This window comes from Melozone crissalis, unplaced genomic scaffold (genome assembly GCF_028551555.1).
Source record: "Melozone crissalis strain CALT ecotype California unplaced genomic scaffold, PUWL_Pcris_2 ptg000005l_1, whole genome shotgun sequence".
In the NCBI taxonomy this organism is placed as follows: domain Eukaryota; kingdom Metazoa; phylum Chordata; class Aves; order Passeriformes; family Passerellidae; genus Melozone; species Melozone crissalis.
Window position 1 is genome coordinate 20347383 of NW_026535783.1, and position 19216 is coordinate 20366598.

General features: G+C 41.2%; 1 protein-coding gene across 2 annotated transcripts; it reads left to right on the top strand.

Moving 5' to 3' along the window:
• Positions 1–251: 251 nt before the first annotated feature.
• On the top strand, positions 252–10325 carry CDO1 (cysteine dioxygenase type 1). Of its 2 annotated transcripts, none has more exons than XM_054285478.1 (5): positions 252–500; positions 2626–2703; positions 4630–4787; positions 7221–7394; positions 9563–10325. In XM_054285478.1, exons 1-5 carry the CDS (start codon positions 319–321, stop codon positions 9625–9627), a joined length of 657 nt encoding a protein of 218 aa, XP_054141453.1. In that variant the 5' UTR covers positions 252–318; the 3' UTR covers positions 9628–10325. The 2 variants fall into 2 exon arrangements, with proteins under 2 accessions (XP_054141453.1, XP_054141449.1); XM_054285474.1 differs by having other exon boundaries at positions 254–500; positions 7221–7390.
• Positions 10326–19216: the final 8891 nt, after the last annotated feature.

Genomic DNA, 19216 nt, shown 5'->3' on the forward strand with positions numbered 1-19216 from the left:
CGGCAGCAATAGCCACTTCTCCTATTTCCCCCGCCGGGATACCGGAGCGCCAGACGCCCGCCGGCCCGACCTTCCCCGCCTCGCCCGGGCTCCGGCGGAGCAGCAGCAGCGGGCGGTGGAGGAGCCTCTGCAGCCGCCTCCGGCGGCTCCCGCCCGCCAGGGTCGGTGGCCGCGCTCCCGGGGACGGGGACGGGCAGCTGTCCGCGGGCCCGCCCGCCGGGGCGGTGGTGAGCTCCCGCCGTGCCTCCCGGCGCATAAAGGCAGGCGGCGGGGGCCGGCCCGGGGCAGCGGCTGGAGGCGGCACAGGAGCGACCGGCGATGATGGAGCAGCCGGTGCAGACGGAGACCTGGAAGGCGCGGAGCCTGGAGGAGCTGATCCGTATCCTCCATCAGATATTCTCCGAGGATAAAGTCAGCGTGGACGAGGTCCAGGCGCTGATGGAGTCGTACGAGAGCAACCCCGAGGAGTGGCTGCAGTACGCCAAGTTCGACCAGTACAGGTAGAAAACACCCCGGAGCAGGGAGCCCCCGGCCGCGCAAGCGGCGGCGAGGCAGAGCGGCGGACGGGGACCGGGATCAGCAGGGACGCCGGGCGAGCCCCTCCCGCCTCCGCCTGGAGCCGGCCGGCAGCTCCTCCGGCGGCGCCGAGGGGCCGCGGGGCAGAGGCCGCGGGGCGGGGGTCGCGGCGGGGCCGGGGGCGGGGAGCGGGCGGAGCGGCCGCGGCCAATGGCGGCCCCGTGGCTCGGGCGGGCGGCGGCCCCGCACCCGGCCCCCGGCCGCTCCCGCTCCGCGCAGGGGGCCGCGATGGCCCGGGGAGACACAGCGGCGTGTCGCAGACCCCGAAATAAGCGATAAACCACAAGGTGGGGAGAAGGAGCCCGGGAGATGCGCGGGGGGCGCGCAGAGGGACCCGCACTCACGGCGCGCTCGGGGTCTGTGGCCGAGCCGGTGCCTTCTGCGCGCCCTGCCGTGTCGGCGGGCCGGGAGCTGCTCCGGGCGCCGGCGCGGGGCACATCGAGGCTTTCTGCTGCTGCTCACCGGCTGGAAGGAAAATACCTATTGGGGTTCTAACTCCTCTTGCTCTGCCAGCGACTGATTTATCTCTGCCGCTGTTGGCTTCGCTGTTTTAAATTTCAAGATAAATACATTTTATTCGAGTGTTTTCTTTAAAAAACGAACATAGAAACAAAACCCCACTCAAACACCTCAAACTTCAATATTTCTTTTTAGCTGTGGCATTGTGACAGCATCATTCTAGCTTGACTTTTTTAGCTTCCTTTCACCTCTCTGTGACTATAATCCATTTGGAACAAATAATGGCATTCGTAACAGAACATAGGAAACTAAGAATCAGGAAAACAAAGTGTGTTAACATTGGTTGTGGCAACCTTTTATTTATATATTTATTTATTATTTGGTATTTATAAATTTATTTTTGTCCAGCCAGACCTGTGCAGAAATAACAGTGCTTGAGAAGTCTTGTCAAATGCCAGCATTGATTAATTGTTTTCTGACATCATAGGAGAAATAAGTCTGCGTAATATATGTACACATTGTGGACGCAGTGAGAGGCAGTGTATAGATATAGATGTTTCCTTTGAAAGTAGTTCTTTATGAGCATCCTTTCTTGAGTAAAATAGAGTGGACTTATGGGGATACTAATTTGAAAGTATTCAATTGACATCAATGCACTTTCTGTGTGCCCTTGCTTGCATTTTTTAGGTGAGACTGAGGCATACCGTGGTAGGCATAAATATTTTCTTTATTTGGCGAAGTGCAAATACTCATGGCTACTGCTAAAATTAAATCTGAAGGTCTCCCACTGAGCTACTTATACCATAGCATCAGACCCAGATCAGAAGGGTCACTCTATGGGAAGCTGGAGCAAAATCCAAATCCCTTCTCTAGTGAACTTTTCAATTGAACAAGGTGATCAGCTGTTCAGGGGAAACTTAAAGGAGAGTAAAAGGAAACAAACACAAGATGTTATTTGAAAAGAAATTTTGCTCTAATAAACTTTGTTTAGAAGTAGATGCTGGCAAAACGTCCCTCACAGGTGCTTTATCCACACAAAAATGCTACAATACAAGACATGGAACTTTCAGGAACAGAGTGGGAGGACCATGTGCAGGAAGTCTGGCATCTTCATTCTTTGTTATTTTGGCTTTGTACAAATGAGTTCTGTGTAAGAGAAGGAAAGCCAAGAATATCAGAAAAGGAGCTGCAGAAGAATGTAACTATGTATTTTTCTTGTTTCATTGCAGTCCTCTGTTTCTAATTATAAGCCAGCTGCTGAAGTGACTTCATTCAATAACCATTTTGATTTGATCCTGTCTACCACTCTAGTCTGACTCACAGTTCCCAAACTCCAATCATCTATGTAATTCAAAAGAAATAGTATTCAAAATATTAGATATTCCTTTTCCTTCCCAGAAAAATATCTCTTACCAAAAAATGCCAAACTTATAAATGCAATTTCATTTTTTCTAAGTAAAACTTACATTTCAAAAAAACAGAAGAAAAATAGTTTTTGTATGTCACAACCTTCTTCCATAAACATGTTTGTATAATTTTCTGTTTTATAGACATATTAGTACAGTTAAGAGCAAACATTTTGTATTTCAGGTACACAAGAAATCTTGTGGACAATGGAAACGGAAAGTTCAACTTGATGATCTTGTGCTGGGGTGAAGGTCATGGCAGGTTTGTATTTAAAAACTATGATTTTAGCAAACATATAAATTTCCCACATCTTTTGTATCTCTGTCATACAAAATAGAGGAAAAATAAATAAGTCCTATGGGAGCTATCAGAAGGTGTCTGGAAAGTAAGCAGTGCAGAGCTTGTATTAGTATAACTGTCCTGAATATCTGCTGTAACTTTTGCAAGTTTGTAGTCCATGGCCATTTGTAAAGCACTCTTTCAAAAATGCTTTGTTTTTCTACAAAAGCTAAGCTTCTCTACTGTTTTTAGTCCCAGAGATATGACCCTGCTCAACCTGTCCCATACAACAGACCCATATAACACCCGACTTCAGAAGCAGGACTAGGTGCAGTTGAAATAGTCTTCATTCTTTCAGGGTGTTTACATCTGCCTTTTGGCAAGATGAGAAAAGTAGATTTTGATTAGGACTACCGATGGGGAGGAGGGAGCCCCTTTCCAGAACTGTCTGGCTTTCTCTAGGTTTGTGCATCTCATCTCTTCCCTCAAAATGGATCATGATGCTGATATGGCCTCCCAAGTCATGTGCATAGACTGTACACTTGGTTGTGTTGTCCTACACTATGTCAGGGCAGGATCTGTCTCTTGGAAGGTCTTTCACTAAGTGTGGGCTGAAGCAAAAAATGCAATAGCAAATATGCAGGTTTTGGACTGAATATTCTCAAATCTAAATAGAAAAGCTAAGGAGATGTTGGAACAGGTTTTTTTTTTTGTTTGTTGCAATTGATCATGTACGGCATTCTTTGGAGGATGCCATAATATGAAACTCAGAGCAATACAGAAACGGAGCTCACCACCTCTACTCCTCCTAGGCTACTCCCACACAGCCTGTAATTTATGTTAAACTGTGTTCAAGTTGGATGGGCATTTGTTACAGCTAGACTGAGACAAGCTAGTTTTGCTTCCTGCAAGAAGAAGGTCAGATTTTCTTATGTTATTTGGAAGGACCATGACAAAGTGGCATTTGTGAAGTGTTCTGTGCCTGAAGCAAGCCCTGCTCTCTCAGCATCTCAGTTTGCAAGAAATCCTAATTTTTGCTGAATAGAAACAGTAATGTACAAGTACCAGGTTTTTGATTGAAACTTATTAGCGCTGTACTTCAGAGGGTCAAATTCCCTCTTCTCTTTTGCCCGAATGAGTGGAGAGCTCTCCCTTTGTCCTAATCCTGTTTACTTCTATAACAGTTACTCCTGCACTAAAAGAAAAATAAACTAAACTAACTATACTAAACTAAATATCTAACCCATATGTAATCTCTAAATGTGGCAAATAAAACATGCTTCAGAGCAAGAAGAGAGATCAAGAAAGCAAACAAATCCTACCAGATTCTGTTGAGTTTTAACATGAAAATGCCAGTGAAATTAACAGCTTAGTATAGCTGGTTGTATTTAGTACTCTCAGAGTGAGAAGTATGGCATTTTTTTTCAACGATGCATGTGAATCCCAGCAGTAAAGGGGCTATAGAAATTAAGCAGCATTAGCTCATTTGTTCATATTTTGGAAGTGAGCATGGTGGATTTGCAGAGATCAGGTATACTTGCAAGTTTATATCAGCCTTTTCCTGGGATCATGGTAGAAGCATTGTTTTGTTTCTTGGCCCAGAAGAGTTTTTGCATTCTGGAGAAATTTTCAGCCCTACTCCTTTCTCCAGACTTTCTTTGTGGTTCTCCATATTGAAGTCATAGGCTGACCATTATCTGACTTTTCTCCAAATCCTGCTGTATAAGAACTTAGTTCAATATATTTCCATAGCAGCAGTGTAAGTAGACATCCCTTAATGCACATCCCTTGTGGAATGGAATTTCATTCTAAGGTTTTGTCCTCATACAATATGCTATGTTGTCTGTCTTGCACTGAAATTAAATATGCGTATCACACTGAGTTTGGTTATTCTTTTTACATATATAGCAGTATCCATGATCACACTGACTCACACTGCTTTATGAAGATCCTCCAGGGAAATCTAAAGGAGACTCTGTTTGAATGGCCTGAGAAAAAAGGAAACGGTGAAATGACTAAGAAATCAGAACGAGTTTTGAGGGAAAATCAATGTGCCTACATTAATGGTAAGATATTAAGCTTGTTTTGACAATTATCTGTCCATGAGTCTTATTCCTAACAGAAGAGTTAATCTGCTTTTGTCTGCTACATTCAACAGTATAATACCTATGGCTCTATGCACAGTTTAAGAATGTGACTTTAGACTCTGCACAAGCCTGTATTTAGATTCAGTAAAATAAACAACCGCATCAAAAATGTGATTTTCTCTCACTCTTAAAACAATGTAGCAATTGCTTGTAGCAATAATAATAATAGTATACTGGGTATCTCCTCTAGTCCAAACAGCCTTTAGTATTGTGCCCCTGAAGATTCTGTGTAATTGCTTGTAAATATAAACTTGTATAGCATTTATTTTTAAGAAATAAGAGAAGCAAAGTTTAGATAGCTTGATCACCTTGCTTTTTTTTTTTTTTTTTTTTTGGTTCTCAAAGAAGTAATCCTTTTACTCAGTCATGGAAAATTTATGGTGAAAATGTAGAAACTGTCTATGAAATAAATTGACCAGCCAGGAACAGAAACCTGTGACAGTGCTACTTCTTGTTCAAATCAACAAAAGGCTGTAGTGCTGAAGTGCAGTGTGAGCAAAACTGAAATTCCCAATCTACAAAAAAAAAAAAAACCACAAACCACGATGTTGCGAATGACTAAGATTCCATCAGTAAAGCTCTTTAAGTACCTAAATCCATGCCATCATCGCATGTACCTGTAACTATTACCACCTCCTGCTTTGCTGGAGACCATCCTGGAGTTGCCATCTGGGTGTAATGTGTGCTGGTGCTATGAAAGACCCTGCACATTGTGCTGGACCACTTTGAGTTCAACAGAACAAAGGTGAAGCAGCAGACAAGCAGGTCAGCTGCTTTACATGTCATGGGTAAAACACTGGAGAGCACACCTAGAGGGGCTGTCCTTGGAAACTTCCCAGCTAGAGGGAGACTCATGTTGGGTTAGGAATTTAGCCAGGGTGAGGGCACTGAGGAGAAAGACTGGTGTTCTGCAGCCCTCTGTTGAAGCTTTGCCGTGCTAAATGAAAACACTGAATTGATAGGGCAGGAAATAGCTTGACACATCTGCTGATGCTCCTGTGCCAGGGACATGGGTTCTCCACCTCAATCAGGTTTCCCTACATATGCAGTCCTTTCCAATGCAAACAACTGCAGTCTGTGTGCATCTTACCCAAAGCTTCCTCAGTTGTTTAAAACAAATTTGGTATCCAGTTCTCTGAGGCTGTTTGGATCTCTGCCATGTTTCATAACAGATGTTTTGGTTTAAAAGGAACATGTTAAACAAGCAGAAGGAAAACACTGACAGTGTGCTGATTGCCATAATTACATTGATAGCAAGTGCCTTCATGATTCTACTGTGTGCTTCTTGGTGCTCTTGTACATAAGGGTCAGAAACAACTAAACCCTGTTTATTTGAGTTCTCCATTAGATGAGCAAAGATTTAGGACTTTCCCCCAACTGCTACATCCTCTATTTAGACAAAGTATGTTAACAACACTTTGGGCTTCCAATCAGACTTAAGAGTGTACTCATGACTCTCAGGGTACCATGGCTATGTTGCACAATACACGTCCAGGTATTATATAACAAATTCAAGTTCAAAGGCCTGAGCTGTTTTTACAGCAGGATCATAAATTCATTATTTTATGTTTTTACAGCAGAGTCATAAATTAAATTCAAGGTCTCTTAAGTAACTCAAAACCTCCATTTTAATGTAGAATTGGACATGGTTTGTTTCACGGATGTGATTCTTCATACCTGACATTTTTCTGTAACAGCTTGATTATGCTTACTATTCAGTCATGATTGGAAGTGTGTCAGTCACTATTGATTAGTCGTTTTATAGGAAAGTGAAAACAAATGAAAAATGTGTTCTCCAAACCAATAAACTGGAAGGATTCATTAGGAAACAGATGCCTGCAGTAGAAGATACCATATGTCTGCCCATAAGTCCATGCCCCAAATGCACGTAGCCGACTTTCAATGTGACTGATATCCTTGTTACTTGTAAAGAAGTACAAAAGCTTTTGCCCTCTTCCTGCTTCTGAAGCATGTAGAGCAACAGGTCTCCTAGGAAAATAAATGAGCTTGAAATCCTTTGGGAATGAGAGCTAGAAAAATATTTACAGTACGGTCTTCCTTAATTTTCTTGGGATTTCTGTTGGCCTTTATCCTGTGGCAGATAATCTAGAAATTACATGAACTGTGGAAGGCAATAACACATTTTGAATTACCAATGTATTTAGAAATCTGTGCTAGAGAACACCAGTCAAATTCCCTGTACTGAGTTACTTGTTGCCCATAAAAGTGTGGCCATGCCTATTTGCTCATGAGTTACAGTTTAAAAAGTATTTTTTCTAGGCAATTGAGAACTCATTGGATCTTCCTGCTAACACACCTTCTTTTTGCCATTTTGTGCCTTTGCTGGTGTAGACTCCATTGGCCTGCACCGTGTGGAGAACATAAGCCACACAGAGCCTGCTGTCAGCCTGCATTTGTACAGCCCACCCTTCGACACCTGCAACACCTTTGATCAGAGGACTGGGCACAAGCACAAAGTCACGATGACCTTCTACAGCCAGTTTGGAGAAAGGACTGTCTGTGTAAGTACAAGATGAGGGGCTCTTCACCCAGCCCTGGGCTCTGAGCTCTGTGGGGATAGGCACAAGGGGCTGCCCTGCGGCCTGCACAGGCTGCAGTGACCCTGCCCCAGGCATGCAGGAGGGTCAGCACCTCTGCCCTTCCTGGCCCATCCCCTCTTGGATCAGATAAAACCTGTTTTCAAGTACTCTTTGACTGGTCAAGTTGCGCTTCCCTTATGTGGAGTTCCCTGTTTTGTTGCCTTCCTCTCCTTCTGAGCAGAGAGGATTAGTGAGACATCTGCTACTAGCTAAGCACCTTCAGGCGGCAAATGATGGTAAATACAACCTAGCCCATGGAAAGTGTGAAGTAGCGCATTGTTTTGGCCAGCATTAGTCAGGTGTGATGTTTCTTGCCTAAACTGTCCTGCCAAAAGGGATCACATTTCAAGAGGTTTTAAACCTTGTAGCTTACTGTAAATACTTCTTTAATCAATTCAGTTCTTCATAATCACAATATTCACAGAGTAAGACATGCTCTGAGAGGAAGAGTAGGCCAGTTGTCTGTTATCTGCATTCTTGGGCAATGGGTGATTTTATTTGGATAGGAAAGAAATCTTAAGACCATTTTTGGAGCAACCAAGCTGGAACATGTGGGAGAGGTTAACAGGCTTTCAGCACTATTCCATGCATTGGGAAAAATAACTACTTACCTGTGGAGAAAAGACTGATTCTCGATGTTCAGCCACAGATTTTCAAACACTGTTTAGTTTTGTTTGATACTGAACACTTTCATTTTCCTTGAAGCTAGAAATTCAGTGCTCAGGAGTTTCCTAGAGTGAGTCCTTAGTCAGATCAATTTAAAGTTTTTTATAGTTGTCAAGTACCACGTAAATTATTTCTCTGAAGCCTGCCACATTACCAAACAGCTGAAACAGAAATTTTAGCCTTCCAAGTTTGAAAAGTTCTTGAGAAATAAATTTGAATTTATAGTTCAGATTTTAAAGGGTAATTAATGTGGAAGAATTCTGAACAAAATTAATGCAAGGATTCAGTGTTTGTTTTCTTTCTTTTTCTTTTAAGTCTTTATTGAATATTTAGTACCTAAGATAGTACGTGAGACTAGGTATTTTGGCTTGGAGTGTTTCCCTGCTCTGATCTGTAACCATCTGGCAGTGTTTTCACCATTTATGGGGCAGTGGATCTGGCTTACAGGAAAGAGCTAAATCTTAATCGTCAGGTCTCTTTCATGAATTCCTCTAAATGAAATTTCATTAAACAGGAAGGTGGCAGAAAGTCTGGACCACTCAGCTGCCTAAATGACTTCATGCTACAAAAACCTTCTGGTCTCAGTGACTTGGTTTCTGGAGAACAGACTGGAAAAGCAAACTTTCTTCTGCTTACCAGATCACAGAAGGACCCAGGGAGGCAGAGATCTATAAATTATAAATATCAAGAGAGTAATGTAATTTGTTTGTCTTTTATGAGTGAGAAGATTGGCTGAACAAAAGCACATTCAGTTCTTCCTCTTGTCTTAATTATTGTAGATAAAATTTTAATTTTATCTAAAATTAATGTCTTAATTTTGGGGATTAAAGACACATGTAAATATCTTGTGATTTCTGGCCTCTGGCCATGATGAATTCTTGATTAACTAACTCTCCAGGAAACACACAGTAAGTTATATGGGCTTAATAAAAAAAATAGTATGCGTGTCAAAGGACTTGCCCATTGGAGTAACTGCATAATTTAAGTACAAAACATACTGATAGGAACGTCCACTGACAGAAATGTGATTTTGTGTTGGGTGTCACAGCACACCAGTTTCTTCTGCCAGGAATTTTGCAGGGGGAGGCAGTATCTGTTTGCAGCCTGTCTTCCAAGCTGGACATTCCAGCAGTTTCTGTCAAAATGAAGTAGAGCAGGCTATCGGGGAGACAAGATAGTCTGAAGTAGGAAGCAGTCCTCAGCAGTCCCTTCTGCCATGAGCTTACTCGTGGTCACCCAGAGCCAACAGACAGGGTGACTTTTTCAGGCACATAGTGCCTTCTACAAAACTCTGTCAAGGAGCACTGAAAACATACACTCCAGGTATATTTAGGAGCTACTCTGAGAACAAAGGTACACAATGAGACCATGAAATAGGCAGTGACAGTTTCTTTCCTTAAAGCAACAACTTCTCCTCTTTCCTTTCAGGCTACAGGAGTGCCGCAGGAGAACAACTGAGAAGCATCAGCACGCATTTGCGTAAGACCTGCTGAATGTTTAACCAGGGACAGAAGACTTGCATGGCTAAGGCAGACAGCCAGATCCATTTCATTACTTGTACATCGAAGTACTCTAGGGCAGCCTCCAGACAACACACAGTTTCCTCAAGCAAATGCCAATTATGGGACACTAAGCTAACTAGTGCCATAACCTACTTCAGAGGTTAGATGCCTTTTCTTAGGCTCCTGTTAGAATTAAGTAGCTGGTTGTCTAATTATAGCGCCTTTTAAGCTCCACCTTGGTTATCACGCTGAGAATATCAGAAATAGGGTTTTTAAACATCATCTGATTCTTCTCAATAAACCTATGGGGATGTATGCTTTCAATGTAATTAGTAACTATATAAACTTCTAAGCTTCCAGTCACTTGTACCTCTGGGTAGTACAGTAGATACAACTAACAGCAGTGCCTTTTTTTTTTTTAATTAAGTCTTTTAGGTTTTAATGCTTTAGGCCATCTTGATAGTTTTGTGCATTTTTTTACCTTTTTTTTTTACAATTTAATTTGTCAGATCCTGTTTTAAATAGGAACAGAGAAATGCTTCATGCATGATGATTTTCAAAACTGATTCCACAGAGATTTGACATTTAAGAAGACTAATCATACTTAATTCAGCTAATGTCCAGTTTCCAAAGTATTCTGTGTAGCTAATGAAGAAGAAAACTGAAATAAAACTGGATTTCTGCACTGATTTCAGAGTTTTAAACTTTTTTTCACTATAACTAAAATACTCATCATACTTTACAAAAATCCACATTCCTCATGAATTTTTTTCCGAGTAATACACTGTTAAAAAAGACTTTTAAAAGCTGGCAGTATGTCAAACATGCAAAGAATCCTGACTCAAATTAAGTTGGGGGGAGTTCTGTCACTGAGTGTGCTGATGTTTAATTTTATCCTCCAGATTTAGTCACAGGGAAAGAACCTTCTTGAAAAGAGTAATTAAACGCATAAAAATGAGCAAAGCTGAGTGACGGAGACTATCTCATTCATTTAATGCAGTTAATAACATATTCTCAAGTAGGGAATGTGTAGCAGTTCTCCTAGTCTCGTAGGTGACTGCTGCTTAGTCAGACAGCAGTTTAAATTTTATCAGTATTGGGTTAAGTCACATATTTCCCTCTATATTGACAAGCCCAGGAAATATTTACTTTATGAGACCCCATTTCCAGAGAGGCTGTGTCAAATTTTTAGAAAATATTTGAGCAGTGTGAGTGTTTTTGAATGAACCTGTGCCTTGTTGTGAAAGTGTGACAGCACGAGAGATGAGATGAGCTGAGGCTGGCAGTCTGGCTGTCCTGCTCATGCAGGGTCATCTACAGCAGATTACTCAGGACTATGCCTAGTTGGATTTTGAGTATCTACAAGGACCAAGGCACTACAGCCTCTCTGGGCTTTTGGTGTTTTATCACCTTTTCAGTAAAAAAATGACAAAACAAGACACAAAATGTCTTGTATTTCAGTTTGCACCCAGTGCTTTTTGTTCTCCTCATCCTTCCTGCAGAAAATAAGCAGTTTCACTTAACTAACTTCAATTACAGCATATTAATCGGGCTTTTGCTTACTAGGTAGAATTAAAGAACAAATTTTACAGCTTGTAGACCACGTGTTCAGTCAGGCCAGGGGGAATGGAAGATCAGGGAGACAGCCAAGAAGGCAGAATAGATGAGAGCAGCTAGCTGTTCTAGGATGCACACACACAGAGCCCCAGATAGTACTCCAGCTAGTCACTCATATGCCTAGCGAGTGGAACAGAGGAAATACAGGCAGAAGTGATAACAACAATCTACACGAATTGTCCCAAGTACAGTTTAGCCACAGTACGCATGATATCATGCATTGCATAGCATAATACAGGAATTAAGGTTTTCAGAAGGTAAGGTTTCAGAAGAAGGTAGCTACTGGGGAGCTGTGTCCTCTGTACCTCAACATACAGGAGGTAGCCTGCCCAACATAAAGGGTACAAACACAGGAAACCTCAAGAGAAATGTTTAATTGAGTCCAGAGCCCTTAGAAAACATACCACAACCACTACATTTGCTACTTCCTAAGCATTAGCTAAGCATCAGCTGCTCTGAACAGCACAAGCATAAAGCTACTACCTGCTAAAAGCAATATTCAGTCAACAAATATCAAGTAATATAATGAGAAGCATAATCACCTTTTCACTCACACCAATATGCTCGTATAACTTGTGCTGGTTTAAAACACAGGAACCAGTAATAGCAAAATAGTATTTGCACACTATTATGGCTGAACAGCCAGCATATTAAATCTTCTAGGATATGAATGTACCTTAGGTTTGGAATAGTGTTAAGTGGCCATCTGATGAGGTAGCAGTATGCTGCAGGCTAACAATTAGATTTCATTGGGCAATGAACAGATGTTTAGCATTTCATATACTTTTACCTGAAAGGTGTTATTGACCAGTGTCACTGTAAATTGAAGTTACCTGAGTTACTGCTAAGATCTTTACGTGGTGAGAGATACTGCCTCAAATCATCCAGGCTGGTAACAGCAAGAGGAACTCAGCCCAAATACAATTTGATGCATTAACCAAGACTTCAGTGAAGGAGCTGTAACAGAAAGACATAGGAAGGCAAAGTAATGCCAGGATTGGAGTGAAGCGCAATATTTACATAAATTCGGCAAATTCCAAGGGTGTGGTGTTTTTTGTTTGGAGTGTTGTTATTATTAAAAATTTAGCAAGAAGAGAAGCTGTTTATCAAAGACATGTTTGAGATGGGAAGGCTCTATAGCCAAGAGTCACTGGGAAGGCACGTGCCATATGCAAGGGAAAAGTTGTCAATGGGGGCTCTCCCGGAAAGGAAAGGCCCTCTCAGTTAATTTGGCTGTGGCTGACAAGGGCTAGAAACAATGAAACTAGAGACATGTTTGGGGGGGGGGTTCACTTACCTATAAACAGCAAGTGAGCAGTTCTTTTGCTTCATATGCTGAGATCTGGGACCTCTAAAGCCTCTAGCAGAAATTGTTTCTCAAAGAGGGTCTCTTGCTGCCTAAAGAGTTTCTTAATGTTCTTGAGGATAATTGAGCCTGAAGTTACCTTGTGTCTAACTCACTACAAAATCTTGGCATACACAAAACAGTTCAATTTTTTTATTTAAGTCTTGAGTCTCTTGATGTTTTAACATTGTTCATCATTGTCCATTGTTGATGTATAGAGGAACACAGAACCAAAATCCACCCTATATATAACCCCTCTTTCATCAAAGTTTTTTTCCTTAAACCACAAAGATACAAGATGTGCTATTCACTAGCAAGTCCCTGTAGTTATTTTTTCACACTCCTCTCATCTCTGAGGGAAAGCTGTGTTGCAAGAAAATAGCCTTCCCAAGGGTAAAAGAGGTGACCTGTCTACAGTAACTGTTTGCAGAGACAAACAGAACAAATCAAGCAGAAGCTCAGGGCTTTTCAACCATACCATATACTCTGCTCTTGCCAATTTTGCTCATGAAAGATTTCACTGTCCTTGAACATCAGTCATATGTTCTGTGAATGGAGAGTAATTCCATTCACTGCCTCTAGTAAAGGAAACAAAACAACCACGGATCAACTGTGCAGGTCTTCCGGACTAGCTCTGACACTTGTAGCCCTTATGAAGCTTTACTCAATAATTTAATCTCAAATATCTGAACCCTGTGGTGCTTAAGACTACAGTATATTTCTTCAGGTATTAATGACCCCCAAAATAGGCATAGACAAACTCTTCTGACCAATTTGGTCTTTTGTGCATGCCACACAAAAATCATTTGAGGGGTTTTTCAAAAAGTAATGAAAACATCTTATGTCTTTTCCAGAACCATCTCCCCTTTGCTTTTACTCTCCAGTTCACTAGAAACCTTTGGTACAGACAGATAAGTACATTATTTTCTCTTAAAATTGAACTTCTTGACATTTAAGGTGTACCTCCTTCCTCTCTCATTGCAGGCTGAAAGGAACACATAAAGTTAAAATCAACTATATCTTCACTTCACTTTTTCCAGTAGGAAAAAATTCTTTCCTGAACACAAAGATAAAGTGTATATACTGTTCACTGTATATACACTTTATATATATACACAGTGTATATGTGCTTTAGTTTATTTCTCATGTCTTTCGTATGCTTTCAGCCCCCTGTGCTTTCTCCCAGGCTTAGTTCAGCTGTTTGGTCGACACATGGTGATGGACATTTTAAAACATGAGGGATACATGTGAATCAATGATATTTCTTAGGAGATGAAACATCATTAACCTACTTTTTTAATTCATAATGATTAGAGGAACAGCATAAGAGGATTGTGTGGCACATGCTACCCTGATCTGGCCAGTTTCCCTGAGATCCATGAATCACATGAATCACAAAGCTGCCATGACAAAAATATATTGCCTGACCAGAAAGCAAAATTTCTGCTGCAAAGGACGGCTCCCACTCAGTATTCAAAATCAGATCCTCAGGATCTTTTGGTTTTATTTTTTGTTTGGTTTTGTTTCTGTTTTATTTGCATTATAAAGCATATTGTCAATGCAAGGCATTTGATTTTCATTGTAAATCACTGTCTTGGGAAGCTCTGAGAGTCACAGTTAGAGAAAGAAACCTCCTCTCCCTAGTTGAAAAAGATCCCCCAGCAAAACATGCTCTGTTAACTATGAGGACTCTGATCAAATAAGGTTGCTGAAAAATGCTTCTTCCCTTGTTTCAATCTGCAGACAGGTATGCAGCTTTTCCATTAAGAAAATTACTGAATTGCTGTGTGAGTGCTTGGAACCAGAAGCAGAGACCTCCTGTTGATCCCTCTCTCAGTGGATGGCCCTGAAGGTGCATGTCCTAAGCATAAGGAGGGGCAGAAAGACATTTCTGAGGGGCAGAAATAGTTCTGGACATTAAAGAACTACTCTGTAAATGCTGACAGTCTGTTGCTACTGCAAAGACCAAGTTCACTTGAGGTCTGGTTACACACGCTTGTAGAGCCCATGGTTTGAACTTTTCACCGGAATATTGAAAAAAACTGGAGGCACCCAGACCTGTGGCACATATTTATTCCTCTGCCATTAGCTAGGGCTCAGAATGAGCCTGAGACTGCTTGTCCGAGAACATTTACCAAGAACACACATAGGGAGAAAACAAGCACTTGAAAAAAGTTTTCCTCATAGGAAATGTGCAAAATAGTCCTGTTTAAACTCAGACACTGGAGGAAAGCTTATCACCTTCTTGGGCAAGATCTTTATCCAATCGAGGTTGGAATGGCTGTGCTGTTCTCAACCAGATTAAAATGTTTTACACTGATTGAAAAAGCCATTACTAGGATTAAGTATTTACTTCTGGTTACTTGTATTACCTGAGATTTCAAACTATATCCCTCCCTGAACATGATTACTTATGAGTGAAGAGGCGCTGCTTGAGAAAAGCCCTAACAGCCAGTTTCACATCTACCAGGAGTATTTAGAACTAAAGTCTTCAGACAACAGGCAAGTATGAGAGGAAAAGCTTTTCCCTACATCATAGCATAGTGAAAATAAATAGCATACATCTCTGCTTTTGGACTTCACTTTGTTGAGGCATTGCAATGTAGACAGAGATTAAGAAGGTCCTTTAATTTTTTTCTACCTATTTTGGTGTTCTGATATCTTGCAAAAATGAATGTTAAGGTTTATAATCTGAATTCTGGCTCCTGCTCTGTTGGCACAAAACACTTGAAAAAACAGCTTAAGTAATTTTAAGACTCCCAAACTTGGAATTTTTGCTAACACAGTGTTTAAGGCATTTTGCAAAGCGCTGCAACATTCCAATTGTAAAATTTCTTAAACCAGGTAGGAAAACAGTCTCAAGGTTCTCAATGACATTGAATTGCATAAAATACAAACATGTAAACTATTGTTGCCCTTTTATATGCAATGTGATATCCCTTGCCCCATTCCTGGCTCATAGAAGCGTGTAATAGGCATTAGAGAGAATTAGACTGTTGTACACAAAATGAGTTAAGTTTTGTGTAGTAACCTGTATAGCCTCAACTGCTTCAGCATCTGAGCTCCTGAAAGTTTTTATTCCTACAGTATGAAGTCTGTAGCAGGTGAGTAATATGAAGTTCTTTAATTAGAAGGGAAATGAGCATGGAGAAGTTGGTGGCCTTCTATCAGACAGGGTGGGTAGCTCTACAAAAATGTTGCAAACCCTCTGCTAGTTTTCAATTAATTTAGCTAATTTTTATTCCTGTTGCTGCCTAAAAAAATATAATTTTCCACGGACAGCTAAAATATAAGGATTTGCTCTTTATAGAGCAACTATGCCCTCTATGAAGACAAGCTAGGGAAGTGAAATCTTTTCAGCCTGGAAAAGGGAAGGTTTTGTGCAGACCTCAAAGCAACCTTCCAGTATCTGAAGGGAGCCTACAGGGAAACTGAAGAGAGACTCTTCATCAGGAACTGTTGTGACAGGACAATGACTCCAAACTGAAAGGGAAAAACTTTAGATTAGACAGTAGGAAGAAATTCTTTACTGCGAGGGTGGTGAGGCCCTGGCACAGGTTGCCCACAGAAGCTGTGGATGCCCAAACTCTGTCAGTGTTCAAGGCCTGCTTGGACAGGGATTTAGTGGAGGTGTCCCTGCCCATGGCAGGGGGATGGGATGAAATGATCTTTAAGGTCCCTTCCAACAGAAGCCATTCTGATTCTATGAGGAATCATTCGGTTACCCTGCCCTTCTACTGAAGGACTAAATTTGAAAATAAGACCTAGAAATATCAAATGTACACATGCAGAGAAAACTCACTTCAAAAAGAAATAATGTTAGGTATTTTTTAGTAGTTTTTGACTCTGAAGTCACAACCTTAACATTCAATAAAAGCAACTTTTATAATCAAAAGTTCCCAAACACTTGTGCAGGTCTTCTCCACAGAGCTGAAAATGATACAAACCAAATGGAAAATTCTTTTCATAGACTCATACAAAAATAAAGGTGGGGTTTTGGAAACCAGCTAGTTCTAAACAAAACAGGACCAAATATTGACTTGCCTTTGGAATTCCCTTATTTTCAATAGCAGAACAGCTAGTTAAGAGGATCCCAAGGAGATGAGTCACGGAGTCACTGTAACATTAAATGCTAACCTTAATTATAAGTCATTTCTCTGAAACAAGTGTTGCTTTCTATCTGTAAGGGATAGCTCACTGTCACTTGAAAATAATGAAGCAACTGCAAGTAACGGCATTTTCACACTGCCACTAGCTTGTATTTACAACCCCTGTTGAAAGCCAGCTATACCACAAGCCAGAGGGATTCCAAAGCTCAGGCTTTGCCAAGGACTGCAGTTTCACTGGGATTAGCTGTGTGAAGAGGTTTGTACAGTTCAGTGAGGAGCAATCAGGACCAAAATTCACCATTCAGTGGTTTGAATTCACCATTCAGCGGTTTGACAGGTCAAAGAGTTGCTACCTTCATCTAGCCCTCTGAACATATATGTTTCAAAGGCCGGAGCCTATTCGTGGGTGGAAGATTCTTCTGAGCCACCACAGTCTGCAACTTTGCATATTAATGTCCACTGAAATTAACACCAGATTTAATCCATATGGAGCAAAAAATCACTGGGGTTCATTAAGAGCTATGCACACTTCCAGCTGCGCTTGGTGCAAGGTACAAAATGTGCCATTAAGGTCACGCTCAAAAAAACAGTGAAGCAGCAACCCATTAAACTGTAAATCTCCTCCTTCCTATTTAGGATGGAAAGAAAGAAAGATTTTGGTGTTGTACAGGTATACCCATCAACATAAGAATTTGGAATGACTAGTGGTTTCTTTAACCACCTACACAGAGGTCTTGACCTTGCTGTTAAATAAATACAGTGGCTTGAAAGCAGCTGCATGCCATAATGAAAAGTGACAGCACATTGAGTTAGTGCACAGATATTTCTACACACTGTGCCACACTCTGGGTTCATGGAAATTATCCCATGCTTAAACAAAGAGAATTTGAATGGCCATGGATGATGGACCATGCAGAAAAGAAGAAAAGATGCTGACCTTGGATGAAGCAGTTCTCTGGGAGTAATTATGAGGTCCTAAGACCAGATTTGCCTACACAAATCAGATCGCAAAAGAATATTTTATAAAAGTTTTCAATCAACTCACAGTCTTTGCCTCCTAGGAACACAGAAGATCTCCACGTGCAAGATTCCCTCGAGAACTGTGCTGATACAGAACCCTTAGAAGAGATCTGGAATTATTGATTGGTGAAAGGGCAATGACTTAGCAGTTATTAAAAAAGCCATGCTGATTTCTCAGTGTTATAGCTACTCATGTTATTGTGATGCAAATACCTTATACTAAACACTAGGAATGCTGAGAAGAGAATTATTTTTGTTTAACAAGTACATTAAGTTCCTACTAGGGGTCAAAGTACGTGGCCTGGCCTGCTGGGGTAGGGGCATAATTGTTTACAGGAGCCAGTATTGCCATCTCATTTGAATGAATCACGGGTATATCTCAACTAATGCTCTTTTGCTGATTGATAGAGATCTGCTGCATCACACCCACTGGAGCATGGTTCTGGACTACACATGGGGCTCTTAAATCCTTTTGGGTTGCTGCAGCTTTGCTGGCATTTCTCCTAGAGATCAGAGTTGGTACTACCTACCTGTGTGGTGGCACAGGATCTCACAAGCCAAACAACTTCTCAGGTAACTTGTTGTGTTATCACTGGCTCTTCCAGATGTGTCAGTAGTTTCCATGGATTCATCCTCTGGAATCACTTTTCCAGATGAGGCACAAGAAAGGTAACTGACTGACTTACAGACAACCCTAATGGGGGGGTAGTGTCCTTGTGATAGGGTGGATCTTGTAACTCATGTTTATAATTCATAAATTAATAAGAACCATGCTCCAGAGACCCATAAAAATAAAACATTAATTTGTACCACAAGAGTCATTAGATCAGCTAGCACAATTAAGAAGGACAAGTTTCAGGACGATACATCTTCCTGCATGGAGATAAAGAGCACATAGGATTAAGTCTCAAGAGAAATTTGTGCCTAAAATGGAAATCTACTGGTTTACAGGAAAGTCTTTGATGGACGTGGGATTCTTTAATACAAAGGCAATATCACCCTGAAGAAAATAAAATAAAATGGGACTGACAGGAAATTTGCAAAGACAATGTCAAAGTTCAGAAAAGCATTTCATAGAAGTGTTTTTGTATTGAACTTTGAGTTTAAATATTGGTACCCACAGAAGTAGACCTGGATGCAACGGTGCTGATGTCTCTCTATCCCAGTGATGTATTAGCGAGTTTTTGATGTTGTGCATTTGGAAAGGAGAGCACCAATTCAGCTGTGTCTTTTATGTTCTTTATATCTCTTAGATCCCCTTCAGGAGAGACAGCTGTGATTTAAAAATTCCTATGAACTCTCCTGAGTCAAACAGGAGACAGACTGTTCTTCCAAGAGGTGCCTAGCACCACAAGTGTGTGGGCTCTCCAGGATCTGAGACTCCGTGATGGTTTTTGTCATGTTCTGGCTCTAAACCACTTGTTTTCTTTACTTTCCGATTACTTTTCATTGCAGGGCACAATGTTAGTTCATCTCACAGGAATTTGTT

Coding starts and splice junctions, on each gene's coding strand:
- CDO1 (XM_054285478.1), top strand. CDS start 319: ATGATGGAGCAGCCGGTGCAGACGGAGACCTGGAAGGCGCGGAGCCTG. Junction 2,704..4,629: donor TGGGGTGAAGGTCATGGCAG/GTTTGTATTTAA, acceptor TTACATATATAG/CAGTATCCATGATCACACTG. Junction 7,395..9,562: donor AGAAAGGACTGTCTGTGTAA/GTACAAGATGAG, acceptor CTTTCCTTTCAG/GCTACAGGAGTGCCGCAGGA.